Source organism: Pipistrellus hanaki (assembly GCF_964339955.1).
Source record: "Pipistrellus hanaki genome assembly, chromosome: 4".
Lineage (NCBI taxonomy): Eukaryota > Metazoa > Chordata > Mammalia > Chiroptera > Vespertilionidae > Pipistrellus > Pipistrellus hanaki.
The window spans coordinates 13,104,980-13,119,772 of NC_140506.1; the positions used below are offsets into that span (position 1 = coordinate 13,104,980).

Below are 14,793 nucleotides of genomic sequence, written 5' to 3' on the forward strand. Positions count from 1 at the left end.
CTGGTAGAGCATTTCGGGTCAGCAGATGATGCAGCAGAAAACATTGTGAAAAGCAGGCAACTGCCATTCTTTCTCCTGTCATTTTGCAAAACACGCAGTTTGCCTGCACTTGGCTGCACCAGGACCCCGCCTCCCTCTCCCTCCAGGGCAGTAACTTTTCATATGTCTCGAGGCCCTTCCCACCATTCATTTTTCAAGTTTAAACAGCCTCCGAGGACCCGGGTAGACAGCTCCGACAAGGGAAATTACTTAACCATATTCTGCCTCTGACTTAATTTATCTCGTCTGCTGTGAGTTAGTTGTTATCATGGAATGTGGTTCCATTTCAGAAACTGGGTGGGGGAATGTTTTTGACTCAGGCTCTTGGAGAATTCGTAAGTGAAAGTTACCTGCCAGGGCTGTGTAATCCTCTGATGGGGCGCAGGAGGCTTAGGGAGGAGTCTGTTAAAGGGGGGGCGCCCGGAGACACCCTCTGTCCAGGGAGCGCTGTCAGAATCGCTGAGTGGGCTGCCCGGAGATACAAACCACATGCCCCCACGGGCACAGTTTTAAAAGATACCATCTCTTTGTCCCACAAGTGAGCTTGGCACCGATGCTTGCCCATATTCATAGTACTTATGCTGATAAAAATGATCTTACAAAAATATAATTTCAGTTCCAAAGAAATCAAGTGCCTGCCAGACCCTTATCTCATTGGTCCCGCGTGTGTCCCGGGAGGCAGGGAGGAGCGTGCTGAGCCAGCCTGGGCGGTGAGGAAGCGGCAGAGGCCAGCTGACCCGCCGGCCACCCAGCACCAGAGCACTGACGCCAGGAACGGAATGTGGGTTTAATTACCCGTCGATATGGAGACCTCTTCATTTCACACTAGAGCCGAATACGATGCAACTACTTTTTAGTATAAAAAGTAGCATTTTAAAACTTTTTAGAAAACATGGATCCAAACATAGGCTGCTAGAGAACAGAGCATCTTGGGGTCAAGAGGAGGTGTGTATGGGGAGCTGCCCGAGCCAGCAGGGGTCAGGGTGAGCTCTGCTGGACCTGAGGGGATCCGTTGTGGTTGAGTGCATGATGAATTCACTGGAGCCTGATACTTGGCATGAACTGTCCGGAACTTATGATAATAGGAATATGTGAATCCACATATTTGGAAGTATATAATGGTTTCCGTTCCTCTTACTACAGCGGTCGCACTGTGCTGGGGACCTGAGGTTTCATGTAGCTTAAAAAATCAGCCGGCATTCTCTGTGACGTGACCTCTGCACCACAGGAGCTGGCTGGGTTTACGGAAAGTGCAGTGTTGAGATAGTGTATAGAGCGGCTAATGCCAGGCCATCTTCGAATGTGGCGGATTTGTGAGTTTGAGAAGGAAACTTGCCTTCAGCCTCTGTAGGGACTGCCGCCTCCATCACCCAGCCCGCATCCCTGAGCACAGGTCACAGACAAGAGCCACGGGAGCCCCGGTTCTCTGCTCAGCCCTCTCTCCTTTGGCCAAGGTGCCAGAAGCAACAGGGCACCTTTGCCCAGAGGAGGCGCTCAACTCGCTGCCAGCCATGCCAGTCTCCCAGGACCCCATGTAGGGTTGCCCCACGCAGGCATGAGATTGAGTCATTTAGTTCAGAGCCTTTCTACGGGGTGACCCTAGCTGTGACCTCCTCGGGCAGAATGCTCTGGACACCGTTAGCTTCCTCTGCTCAGAGTGTAATCGTTCAGACATAAGGTTGATGGGACATCGTAGGAACCTGGCTCTTGTTTATCTCAGTTAGCCTGTGGTAAACATGGTCTCATTATCTCTCGTTTCACTTAAAGTCACAGAGCCTGTCAGCAAGTTAAGTGAGGCCTTCCTGTCGCTCCTCAGAGCATTTAACATCCAATAGCTGGTGGCCAAGAACAGGAAGCACTCACCAGCTGGGCCTCGGCTTCTCAGCAGTTGATGGCCTTGGACAAGTCACTTTACCTCTCTGCGCCTTCATTTCCTCATCTGTAAATGGGGGTGATGTTCCCTCACAGGCTCTGAGCATTACTGCCCGTTTCCCCAAAAATAAGACAGTGTCTTGTATTAATTTTTTCTCCCAAAGTTGCACCAGGTCTTATTTTCAGGGGATGTCTTATCTTTCCATGCGCTAGGTCTTATTTTCGGGGAAACACGGTAGTAAAAGTGTGTAATGGGTTTAGAATTTCATCCATCATGTACTGGGCCTGAATAAATATTAGCAGTTGCCGTCTCTTCACTTTGAAAATTGCTCCCTCCTCCCTCTGCATGGGCTGTTGGCGTCAGCACTGGCTTTGCAGACTGCTGTCCGTACCGGCCTCTCTTTCCTCTTTTTTGGGCACTCCTCGTGGCAGGGCGTTCAGAAGCCAGGTTTGTTCGCTAGGAGGTCGCAGCTGTCCTAAGGATAAACCGCTCAGCCTTAGTGCCTGCATTTACTCATTTTGGTGCCTCAGCAACAAAATACTGGCCACGTATTTATTGAAAGGGCATCACTGAAGAAGAGATTAAAACTTTAAGCAAATGTTTGATTAAAACATTTTTCAAGCTACACCTTTGATCCTGCTGAATCGGCTGCATTGTGGCAACAGGCATGTAAAATGGCTTCATACTATTCACAAGGTAGCTGCATTCATTCACAAATTCCTGTGGATCACCCCATGTGCCAGTCAGGACAGGTGCTCCATCCAGGGCAGGTGCTCCAGCCAGAGCAGATGCTCCATCCAGGGCAGGTGCTCCAGCCAGAGCAGATGCTCCATCAAGGGCAGGTGCTCCATCCAGGGCAGGTGCTCCAGCCAGGACAGGTACTCCAGCCAGGACAGATGCTCCAGCCAGAGCAGGTGCTCCATCCAGGGCAGGTGCTCCAGCCAGAACAGATGCTTCAGCTTAGGATAGGTGCTCCAGCCAGAGCAGGTGCTCCAGTCAGAGCGATGCTTTAGCACAGGACAGATGCTCCAGCACAGGAATGAACAGAAGACAGCCCTTCCGCCCCTGGCAGCCAGGTGATGGACTGCACTTGGTGTTAGGTTTCTCCTTTGGCTAATCCTTGTTTTCTGTTTTTCTAAGTGACTGTGGGTTTTTGTAATTTTTAACGGGTTTTTAAGTGCTCTCATAAAACCACAAAATGAATGTAATCTTTGATAATCATAGGTACTCAATCAGAAAAACAAAATCCCTCATGCTAAAGTAGAATACCTCAACTAAAAAAAAAAAAAAAAGGATTATTTTTAAATATAAACGTTGGGCAGACATGCAACAACGTGTTTATAAGAATACTGGCGCACTGAGAACTGTTTTCAATGTAAATTTTATACCACTGACCAGTTACTGTTGGTTCAGACTTGAGGCCAGTGGCTTGTTCTGCCTGTCCTTCCTTGTAGGGAGGGCCCAGCCATCTGGTTAACTGGCTCTCAAATCTTAACTCTTCAGGTTGCTGTCCCTTTGTTACAGACAGAAAGACACCAGGTTAACTTCTCTGGGTAGAAGATTGCCATGCTAATGCAGGAAATGGGTTTCTTTGGGTTAAATTGTCCTGAGGAGCTGTTTGTTTTCCAGGGCCTGGTGCCCATAGGGAGCCAGGAGGTTCAACTGCCTCCTTCTCCCAGCCCTCACTCCCTTTTCTGCAGAGGAGCCTGCGGACCTGCCCGCCACAGGCTAGCGCTTCTCTCTCAGGCGGTCAGAGGGCGGGACCTGCAGCCACGTCAGCTGCTGTGACCCAGCTCTCTGACGTGCTGAAGTGCTGAAGTTTGCCTTTTTAGTTGTCGCTTCTCAGTTTAACATCCTCGCATCTCATTTTCCATTCCACCTCCTGGGCATCAGTCAAGAAAGCCTTGCAAGAATTGTTTTCATGTCAGAAAACCAATGTGTGATCGATTGCCTTGGTAAGGACCGAGGATTAATGCCCCTAAATGCCATACTCACCACGTATTTTCTGGATAAAATATTGGGTATGGTAAGTTTCTGCTTTTGAAAACATCTCACAGATTTTTTGGGGAGAGGGCAGTGTAATTGTAATTAAAAAACATATAAAATGTATTCCCTTCACTGTTTTTCAGTTCTCACACATTTCTTCACGTACCTCCAATGTGTGAGAGATGAGCAAAGTCAGCCCCTTTGAAACACAGCGATGGATTCTGGTGAACATTTCTGTGAACCAGGCCTTGGGGTCGGGGAGGAGAGGGCTGCTGCTAAGCCCGAGCCTCCATGTCGTTGCCCAAGGAGAGTGCGGTCGGGTGAGACCGGGCGGGCAGGGCAACTCATTTACTTGGGGTGTCGTTCTTACCAGTGGTTGCCTTTCACCAGTAATGGAGGTGTCTCCCTGACCCCCTTAACCACACAGCACTCTCCAGTCTTCTGTTCACTGTGAAACCCCCACGAAACCGTAGGTCTTTGTGAGGTTTCTGAAGGACTGACTGTATTGGACTATAGGATGTGACTGTTCACAAGAATTGATGCACTTTGTTCTTTAGGGGAAATGGCTTTTATTAGACCACATGCCTCCTTTCCGTTTGAATTGCTCTCAGAAAACTGGCCAGATACCCACCTGCAGTCGATCTGGGGTTCCTGGCGTAGATCACTCGCAGAGCGGGCTGCGGCCTGGCCAGGCTGCCGGAAAGGCCCTCTTCCTCTGGCAGAGCTGGCCCGGAGCTCCTGGGGCTTGGCCATTCCAACCAGGTGTTGCCGTTGTCTCCTGAGGACTATCTGTTCTTGTAACTGTTACATTAAATGTAACGGAAAGCTGCCTCATGGTAGTTTTCCCTCCAGCACAGAACAGGGAGGGGTGCACCGAGGAGCGATGGCATCAGAAACCCCCTCCAAGGGTCTGTTGGAGTCACTGCCATTGGCTCGGTTCACCTGGTTCCTCCAATAGTTGTGAAGCAGAACTCTCCTTTGCAAGGTGACCAGACCTCCCGCTTTTGGCGGGACAGTCCGGCTTTTTAACCATTTGTCCCGCGGCATTTTTTGGGGGTGGGAAATCGGGACTTTTAATGCCGCGGGACAAATTGTTAGAAATCGGGACTGTCCCGCCCAAAGCAGGACATCTGGTAGCCTTACCTTTGTGTGCTGATGGTTGAAGGCTCACGTGCCTGCGGCCATAGATATTTCATTCTTTTGTGTGAAACAGCAATGTGTTCACTTTCAGCCGTTCTGGGGGGGTTCAGGCGGAGGGACCAGGTTTGATTCTGCAGATAGTCTGTGCATCTGAGCCCTGGCATTATCCGTGGCCGCCCCGTACAGGGACACAGGGCGGTCTAAGGAGCTTTGGTGCTGTCCCTGGTCCGGGGAAGGCCATGTTACTGTTGTACCTTTTAGTCACCACATTGATTTTTTTAAAGGTGAAAGCATAAAGATATGCTTTTCAAAATCTGTCTTCTGGTGTGAATCTCACGGGAGTTAATGTGAGTCATGGAAATTGAGATTTTTCATAACTTGCAATCCTAAACTAAATGCATGCATGTGTTTGGGAGCCCATGATAGAAGTCCATAAAATACACAGAAGTTAAGAAGATACTTTAACAACTTTCACAAGGCATGTTTGGAAAGGAAAAGTGAATTTTAACTAGATAAATGGAATGGCAACTCAGCATAGCAATGAAGTTGGGTCACTGAGGGCAGGAATGTCATTGAAAGCAAATAAGACCCCAGCCAAACTTAATGATGTAGAATATTTTATCTGACCTTTTTCTGACTTGTTTTTTGTATAAACTCCAAAGAGTTACTTTAACTCTTCTATACAAAAGGGGGGGGGGGGGGGGGAAGAGTGTTGTTTTTTAAACTGCAAATCTGGTTTTAAAGAGAGGTTTTATAATCAGAAGTTTAAAACGTTCAAATGTGAACATTGAGACAGAAATCCACAGATGTCTTTTCTCTGAACCAGCAAACATCCACTCAATCCTCCCCTTAAATTCAGGCAGGATTCTTGTGGAAAAACACATTGATTCTGATATATATATATATTTAATGGCGATTTTTAGCACTGTTTGCAAACAGTCTTCTGGTACTAAATTTTGTTCCTAAGTTCCCTAAAGCCTTTGAAAAGGAATTTTAACTCAGTATGCAATTCTTTGTCGGAGCAGGCTTGACTTTTATTTCTCATGCTCTGTCAAGTACACAGATGTTTCCAATAGTTTTTGATTACTCTGCGAGGGGCTACGAAAACCAGTGCCAGAAATAAGGTTCAGCTTAATTTTCCTTGGGCAGCCCCCTTCTCCCTTCCCACCCTTCCCCCACCCGCTGATGGCCCCATGTGGCTCTGAGCACTCTGAAAAATTAATGAGACGCGGGGTGAAGCCGGGGGACTAGTGATGAGGTGCTGTGTCTCCAGGTGGCGTTTCCCAGGGCTGGGGGTGGGCCAGTGACAGGACAGCCTCACAGGCCTGTCTGAGGAGCTCTGGGCAGGGGTGACAGGCACCGCAGGCAGGCAGGTCCCGGGGGCCTCGGCAGGCGGGGCCCATCTCCAGCTAGTTCCAGGCTCGCGCTTTCCCTGGACCTGGGAACATTCCTCCTTTTCGCCACAGGGATTAACCACTTCCAGCACGTGGGCTTCCCAGGAAATCACTTCTCCGGCCGGGCCTCCGCCTCTCCCTTCTCCCATCAGGTCCTCGGTTGTTCATTCGCAGAGCAATGTGTAAGGTCTGCACGGTTCTCCCACAGAGCAATTTGCAACATGTGGAAGGCGATTAAACATTCGTGGAGAACTCCCTTTGTGGCCTAGCAGAGACGTTCATTGTGTCCATATCTGTGCTTTATTAGGGAGTTTGTTTTGCGTTGGTTTCTGTGGTTATCCAGTGGACATGTGTTTCTTATTCTAAATATCTAAACTTTCTCTTGAAAGACAGGCTGTTCGACCAAAAGGGAATGGATGGGGGGGGGGGGGGGGCCTGGCGGGCGCAGTGTTCGGCCTGGCGGGGCCCACAGACTGCCAGCTGGGAGCCTGCGCCGGGGGTCGGTTCCCAGTGGCCTGTGCCGGTGGCCTCCCTGGACAAGCATGTCCCCCTCAGGAGGCCCCATTCCTGCTCCACTCCCGCCGCCCAGCCGTCTCCTCTCCTGTCCTTCGCCTTCTCTGTGCTGATGTTCTTGGGAAGGTCTCGGGTTAGACACGGCAGACGTAGCTCCTAAAGCCACAGAGGAAAACTGTGCTTCCTTTTGGTTTTCCAAATGCAGTGCCTTCTTCCTCCCCCTCGACCCCCCTCCCCATTGATCCCTTCTAGCCCGCCCCTGCCCCCCATCCCAGGGCTTCACCACACTGCGGTCTGTGTCCATGGGTTATGCATATATGCATACAAGTTCCTGGTTGGTCTCTACCCACCCACCACGTCAGCACATGTGTGACTGCTTGCGGGAGGCAGGCCTTAGGGGACACGTGGGCTGCTTCCTGCACATACATACCCTGTGCCTGCCGTGGTTGGCCGGGGGGCTCAGCAGGGGCAGAGACAGGCCCAGGCTCCCAGCCACGGACAGACAGATCATGGACAGTTCGCAGAAAAGTGACACACATGTAACCCAAGACATGTCTCATTTCAGAATCGAGTCATAATTTGCTTATTTAAGAAATGCTAAGGATGGTGGTAGATACAAAAGTGGCGTCTCAGAGATTGGTGGGAAGCCCTAAGCAGCAGGGATAGTGGGGGGCAGTGAACACGGGGCCCCTCTCAAAAAGGACACGGTCGCTGGCTGGGGGGCACATGAGGGGACACCGCTGGCCTGCCAGGTGGGCCGGGCTGGCGGGAGCCTGATCCCGCGCTGAGGAAGGTAGCCGAGGCCGGTGAATGGGGAGGCGTGTTGAGTGGCAGGCTCGCGTGTTAAAGTGGGCCCTGGCAGCCGTGCTGGGGTGGCCGGGCCGGCTGGGGCCCACCTTGGAGCCCACCTGGAGGCACTGCCGGGGGCCTGCCAGTGAGCGGTGAGGGCGTGCAGAGGAGGGAGGCAGCGGGAAGCCGTCCTGGAGTCCATGCAATGGCATCTGGAGAGGGAAAGTGAGAGAGCTCAGCAGCTCGGGTGACTGAAGGCGAGAACGCGACCCAAAGGGAACACGAGAGAAGCAGACTGGGGCTGGGGTGGGGGGATAATGCCCTCCACCACGTGTTTTGGAGGGAGGCGGGAACAGCAGGCGGGGTGCCTGCTCGGGAGTAATCGGCATAGAGTGGGGTTCAGGACCCCACACAGGTGAATAGTGAACAGACGGGCGTGACCTCCTGGCCGCCTGGGTTAAGGCCCAGAGGGGACAGTCCAAGGAGAGGACTTTTCACGGGGGGAGAGGCGTTAGTGAGCCTGGGTGTGAGCTGTCCCAGGGAGCGGACAGGCTAAGGGGACATGGGCAGAGGCCACGGTAGGAGAAGGGTCATGGGAAGGCCATGTTCCAAGTGAGATGCTGATGGTGGTGTGCTGATGGAGTGTGTTCCCGGGAGTCAGACAGAAATGGGAGCTCAGTGAGAGGAGAGAAGAGGGAAGGAATTTCAGAGAAAATGTGTGGCATGTGGGAAGTGAGCCAGTGCCCGGGCACAGGAAGCTGGGGTGGGCAGAGGGCCTGCACATGGTTTGGGCCGGCGGCAGGGGGTCCGGCACGCCCTTGAGGAGTGTCCGGAGGGTTTGGGAGAGAGAAAGGCTGCCCTGCCCTGGTTTGGGATCTAGAGTAAGGTGACCAGACGTCCCTCTTTTGGTGGGACAGTCCCGATTTTTAACAATTTGTCCCATGTCCCTCGGAATTTTAAAAAAGTCCCGATTTGCCGAAACCAGTTTGGCTCAGCGGTAGAGCGTCGGTCTGCGGACTGAAGGGTCCCAGGTTCGATTCTGGTCAAGGGCATGTACATTGGTTGCGGGCACATCCCCGGTGGGGGGGTGCAAGAGGCAGCTGGTTGATGATTCTCTCTCATTGACGTTTCTAGCTCTCTAACCCTCTCTCCTCCTCTCTGTAAAAAAAATCAATAAAATATATTGGAAAAAAAAAAAAAAAAGTCCCGATTTTAATCGGGAAAAAATCGGGACTTTTTTAAAACTCCAAGGGACAAATTGTTAAAAATCGGGACGTCTGGTCACCTTAATCTAGAGGCCCATCCTCTCCAGTCTCCCTGCCTCTCCCTGCCGCTGGAGGAGAGCCCTCAGGCAGACAGGACGCCGAGCGCCCAGACACCAAATTGGGACAAACTTCCCATTTCATCACCACATGTCACAGCAATCCCCCCAGTGGCTTCAGACACAATGTGGACTAGTTGCCCGAAGCTAAAAAATCAGTAGAGAGCACTTACTGAGAATGATTATGTCTTGGATGTGCGCGAAACATCAGCTCAGATTGTTACAGGGAAGCACACAGAAAACCATGGTCACACGTTAGAACATTAGAACATGGCACGTGAATGACTGTCACGTGGTTCCGAGGGTGAATTAGGGACCAGGAAACAGGAGAGCTGCCCCTCAGGGGGTTCCTGCTGTTACTGACCCAGCGGTGTGTGTGTGTGGGGGAGGAAAGGGGAGCGGGGATGGGGGAGGGTCACAGCCTGCGCGGAGTCAGTGTCCCGGCCCGCTGACCGTCCCTCTCCCTCTCCAGCTCTCCGGCGGCTGCGAGCTGACGGTGGTGATCCACGACTTCACCGCCTGCAACAGCACCGAGCTGACCATCCGGCGCGGCCAGACGGTGGAGGTGCTGGAGCGGCCCCACGACAAGCCCGACTGGTGCCTGGTGCGGACCACCGACCGGTCCCCCGCGGCGGAGGGCCTGGTGCCCTGCGGCTCGCTGTGCATCGCGCACTCCCGCAGCAGCATGGAGATGGAGGGCATCTTCAACCACAAAGGTAGGGCCTGGGCCCGGGTGGCGGTGCCCAGGGGCGCGACACCGGCGTTCTGTCCCCGCGTCTGTGCAGCCGAGTGACAGGCAGGACTCCCTGGGCCGCGCTGCAGCCGCTGTTTATCACTGGGTCTCTGGCCGTGCTATCCATCGGGAGCTGAGGTGGAAACGACGATTGGCCTGCTTACTCAGAAGTGAGGAGCCATCGCCGCCTTTCCCGCGGCCGTGTCATGAGAGACCAGTTTAGGGAAGGAGAGGCGGCTGTTCCTTTGGGGCCAGTGTCACCTGTAAATGGGGAGCACAGAGAAGGCACTGTTCTCAGGCAGGCGATGTGAAACAGCCTCTCCTTATCAGGTGTTCACGCTCTGGGCTCGTCATTCTGTTTGTGTGAGATCCCAGAAAGTCAGGCATGCAGGCCCTGAGAGGTTAACCGTGCCATCTTTATAGCTTTGCAAAGTGTCTCAGCACAGCCCCCAGCTGGCTGCACAGAGAGAGGGGAGCTGGCCCCGGGAGAGGCTGGCGAGTCTGCACAGAGAGAGGGGAGCTGGCCCCGGGAGAGGCTGGCGAGTCTGCACAGAGAGAGGGGAGCTGGCCCCGGGAGAGGCTGGCGAGTCTGCACAGAGAGAGGGGAGCTGGCCCCGGGAGAGGCTGGCGAGTCTGCACAGAGAGAGGGGAGCTGGCCCCGGGAGAGGCTGGCGAGTCGGGCAGAGCTTGGCATGAGAGCTTTGCGGCTGCGACAGTGACGGGCAAGGACGCGGCTTTGGAAATGAGCACTTTTATTTATATATTTTTAAAAATAGATTTGTATTGATTTCAGAGGTAGAGTGAGGGAGAGAGAGAGAGAAACATCAATGATGAGAAAAAAAAATCATTGATCGGCTGCCTCCTGCACACCCCACGCTGGGGTTCAAGCCAGCAACCCAGGAAATCAAACCATGACCTCCTGGTACATAGGTCGACCAACGCTCAACCACTGAGCCACGCTGGCAGGGCAAAAGGAGCACTTTTAACCGAAATAACGAGAGCATTTGAACAGAACAGCATTTCACATTATTCAGTGACTCCCTTATTTACTTTTCAGTTCTAGTCCACATTCGGTATTACTCTGTATTAGTTTCAGGTGCACCTGCGGTGGCTCCTGGGTAACTAGCAGGTAACTGGCAGGCCTGCTTTCCCAGGGGGGTCTTGATGGATCAGAAACAGCTTCCATGGAGGGTGGGTCTGCTTCTCCTGCGCGGCCACATGGAAGAGCTGGTGTTTTCGGAAGGGGAGACACTCAGTGACAGTGGGGTTGTCTGTGTCAGTGACCCAAGCACTAGCATCACCTGCGTTCTGCGAAGCACATGCAGAGAGGTATCCTCTGACTGCATTTGCTGGTTCTAAGGGTCGGACAGGGACAGTGGTCCTTCAGGTGCTGGGCAGTGTGGCGGTTGAGCTGCTCAGAGTTGAGGTGATCTGCAGGTATAAAGTGCACACCGGGTTCCAAAAGCCAGTCTGAGAAAAGAATGTATAAACTGTTTTATATCCGTTATGTGTTGAAATGATAATATATTTCATAGAGCTGGTTTAAAACAATGTGTTATTCAAATCAGTGCCACCTCTTTCTTTTTTCACTCACGTTACGGCTACTAGAAACATGTAAACTATATATGAACTTGCACTGTAGTTCTGTCGGACCGTGCTGGTTTAACCTTTCATCTTAGTGAAAAGCTAATTTGAGACTTCAAGCCCTTTTCAAGAAAAGTCGGTCTGTAGCTTCTAAAACAGAGCAGGATGGGTAGAGTTTGTTTGCTTTGACTCATATCATGCCACCGTCTTCACTTTCCTGCACTATTGGCACATGGCCGATTTTTCTAGATTTGGAGGCCACACAGTTTGTTTTCCCTTCCTAAGAGGAGAGCCCTGCAGTCCGCCCTTCGCAGTTCCCGCTCTGCTAATCTTGGAGCATTCCTGGTGCTCCCTCCGCGTGTCATCTGTGTCCTTCATCTGGGTCCTCTTTCCACACATCATGACCTGCCTGCTCCAACATCTGGCCATGGAGGTCAGTCACAGCCTGGAGCGACACGGAGCTGCCTCTGGAGTGACAGGCCCAGGCCTGTTCCAGACCCTCGGGCCTGCTAGGAGCTTCCTGTCGCCTCAGGGAGGAACAAGAGAAATTCAGTCTTTATTTCTTCAGGGACCCAGAGGAAAAGACGGAATGTTCAGAGTCTGGCCAAATGCCAAAGTGTCTGCTTTCCTTTCCGGCGAAGCTGTCCGGGAGTCTAGAGAAGGACAGGAGGTCAAGTGCAGACTGGGCTGGGCTGCCCACTAGCCCCCTGCCAGAGTGTCTCCCAAGCTGCATAACACATTCAAACCCTTGGATCTGAGCTGAAAATAAAGCCCAGCTTTTCTTTCGAAGTCGGTCAGTTCCGCAGAGGAGCCTGGAGCACTGCGCATGCTGAGACACTTCCCATTTGTGGAAAAGGCCGGTCTCAGAAGATGGCCGAAGGCACGGTCTTGGTAGACAGGCAGGCTGGGTGTTTCACTCTTGTCTTGCTCCAGCCTCCGCTCTCCCTCACAGCATCCTAGTCACAAACTACACAGAGACCCAGCCCATTAAGATGAAATAAGGATTCAGCAAATCCTTGTGCTCGTCCAGTCTTATTTGTGTTTGTGGTTTATACCATCTACCATTACATCAGAGCCTCTGGGGTCGGGGCCGAGACGGGGGAGTTTGTGTCTGTCCCAGCGAGTCTGACCCGCATCCGGGCCGAGAGGCTCTGATCTCCCGCAGCCCCTGTGTTTGAGGCCCGGTCTGACTCCCGGAATAGGTACCACATAATTATCTTTAATCTCTTATTAAATCCGAGGGCTTTTCCTTTGCTAGTGTCTCGGCTCGTCTAACTTGTCACTTTCCTCTATTTACTTAGTCTTGGTCACAGAAGGTAAACTCAGAAGTGTTTGTATTTCCAGTGAAGCCAATTTAAAACATCGCCTCTTGTATGACTGAGTAGTTCAGCTTTTCCCTTTCTTCACAACCAAACTACCATGTATGACAGTGTGTGAAGGTTTCCCTTCAGGGTTCAGATGCTAACCCAGCTGGCTCACCTAGCGGGGGCACTGGATGGGCAGCTGTGCCCAGAGTGGCTGGTGGTCGGAGGGAGATACTCAGTACCAGTGGGGTTGTCTGTGTCAGTGACTGCAGGGCACATGCATAGAGGCAGTCCTTTGACTGCATTCGCTGTTCTTTTTATTTACAATACACAAAATAAATCTGTTACCCGATTGTAGACTGCATTCGCCGATTCGTCAGACAGGGACCCATCATTTGCCGCATATCCTGTGGCCCTCGTATCGTGCTCACACCGTGTGCCTGTGTGACGCCTCCCTTCCCTCTTGCCCACCAGGTTTCCCCATCTCACCTCTCACCCTCTTGCTGCGACTGCACCACAAATCCAATTATAGGAGCTCCTGCTTAAGTTCCTTCAGTGAGCTGTTGTTATAAAATAAAATTCCTGTTTCCTGGCATGTCTTACAAGGCCTGGATCTCACGTGTGTGCACAGGTACACGCATGCACATGAACAACGTGTGTGCACCCCCTCTCTCACTCCTTGCTCAGGTAACAGAGGGTTTTTTTCTTTTTCTTTTTTCTTTTTTTAAAATATATTTTATTGATTTTTTACAGAGAGGAAGAGAGAGGGATAGAGAGTTAGAAACATCGATCAGCTGTCTCTTGCACACCCCCTACTGGGGATGTGCCCGCAACCAAGGTACATGCCCTTGACCGGAATGGAACCCGGGACCTTTCAGTCTGCAGGCCGATGCTCTACCCACTGAGCCAAACCGGTTTCGGCACAGAGGGTTTTTCCTTAGTCTCTCACCCCTACCGGGCATTCTGCCTATTTTCAGTAAAAAATGAAAAAGCCTAAAGGAAACACAATACGTTTGTCCAATGGGTCCATGGTGGTGAGAGGGGAACAGATAGATCTTGGTGCAGGTAATGAGTGTTTTCAACGCTCAGGCAACACCAGCGTAACCCGAGGAGGACAGTCCCAGGGAGATGAGCTCCGGGAACACTGACGGAGTGATGGCTTGTAAATGCTACAGATGGAATACATACGCATTCTCTCCTCCAATGCCGCCATTGCCTCAGGCTTAAACGACAGGATTGACGAGGGGGCAGAGCGCCTCATGCAGCCAGCCCTGAGAGAGAGAAACTGAGCGAATGAAGGGGGCCCAGAGGGAGCTTTAATGAGGCCCATCACTGGTGCAATGGGGGCGGGGGGGGGGCGGGGGGGATCCAGCCGGCATACTGTCTCAACCGGGTGCTGGTGGGCAGATGAGTCCAGTTCATTGTAATCCACTTTGCCAAGTTCTGTTCTGATGTTCTTTAAAGATACACAGTTTATATAGATAAATACCCTGGGTCCATTCCTTTTATAAAATGAACGAAAGAGCCCTGACCCCATGGGTGGAGGTTATAGGCTCCATGTTTGTTCTCGGGGTAGCCACTGGCACAGCCTCTCTGAGGGTGTAAGGACGTGGCTCCCTGTGAGCCCCTGTTTCTGCCCCGCCCTCTCCTCAGCCTCTCTGTCTAACCCAGGAGCCTTGTCTGTGGTGACCGCCTGGCACTGCCGCTCCCTGGCTCTGAGTTTGGCAGGTCTCCCCTCAGCGCCCTCAGCGCCCTGGGCTGGGTCTCCATGTCACACAGATGAGGCCAGGTGACAGGGCTGAACCAGAGGGTCTCGGGGGTGGGAGGGAAGGATGCAGAGGGCATCAGTGAGCCCTCTCCCAGGAGCCCTCCGGTCTGGGCCTTCCTCTGGGTTCCCAGCCTGTTCCCGTCCTCAGGGGTCAGCTGGCCCCCAGCTCAGAGAGGACAGTCCCAGGGAGATGAGCTCCGGGACTAAGCTGTTCCCTCCACAGAGTACACGCAGTTGCTAAGACTCCTTGGCCCTGTCCACGCCACCTTCCCAGTGCCCGGGACAGCAGCAGCCCAGGGCAGCCAGTGCCAGAGGGCCAGCTTCTCTTTGGAGAGAAAGCCAGGCCTCA

At 52.4% G+C, this 14,793-nt stretch overlaps 1 protein-coding gene across 6 annotated transcripts in view; it reads left to right on the forward strand.

Moving 5' to 3' along the window:
- The window catches only part of TRIO (trio Rho guanine nucleotide exchange factor), a 749,917-nt gene that overhangs the window by 204,187 nt on the left and 530,937 nt on the right, over nt 1-14,793 (forward strand). For 5 of the 6 annotated variants that reach the window (XM_084881642.1, XM_084881641.1, XM_084881640.1 and 2 more), the window contains exon 34: nt 9,528-9,771. In XM_084881642.1, the coding sequence (XP_084737768.1) occupies nt 9,528-9,771 (244 nt within the window). Of the gene's footprint in view, nt 1-9,527; nt 9,772-11,621; nt 12,635-14,793 lie in introns of those variants that run through there. The other variant, XM_084881643.1, reaches the window with a different exon arrangement.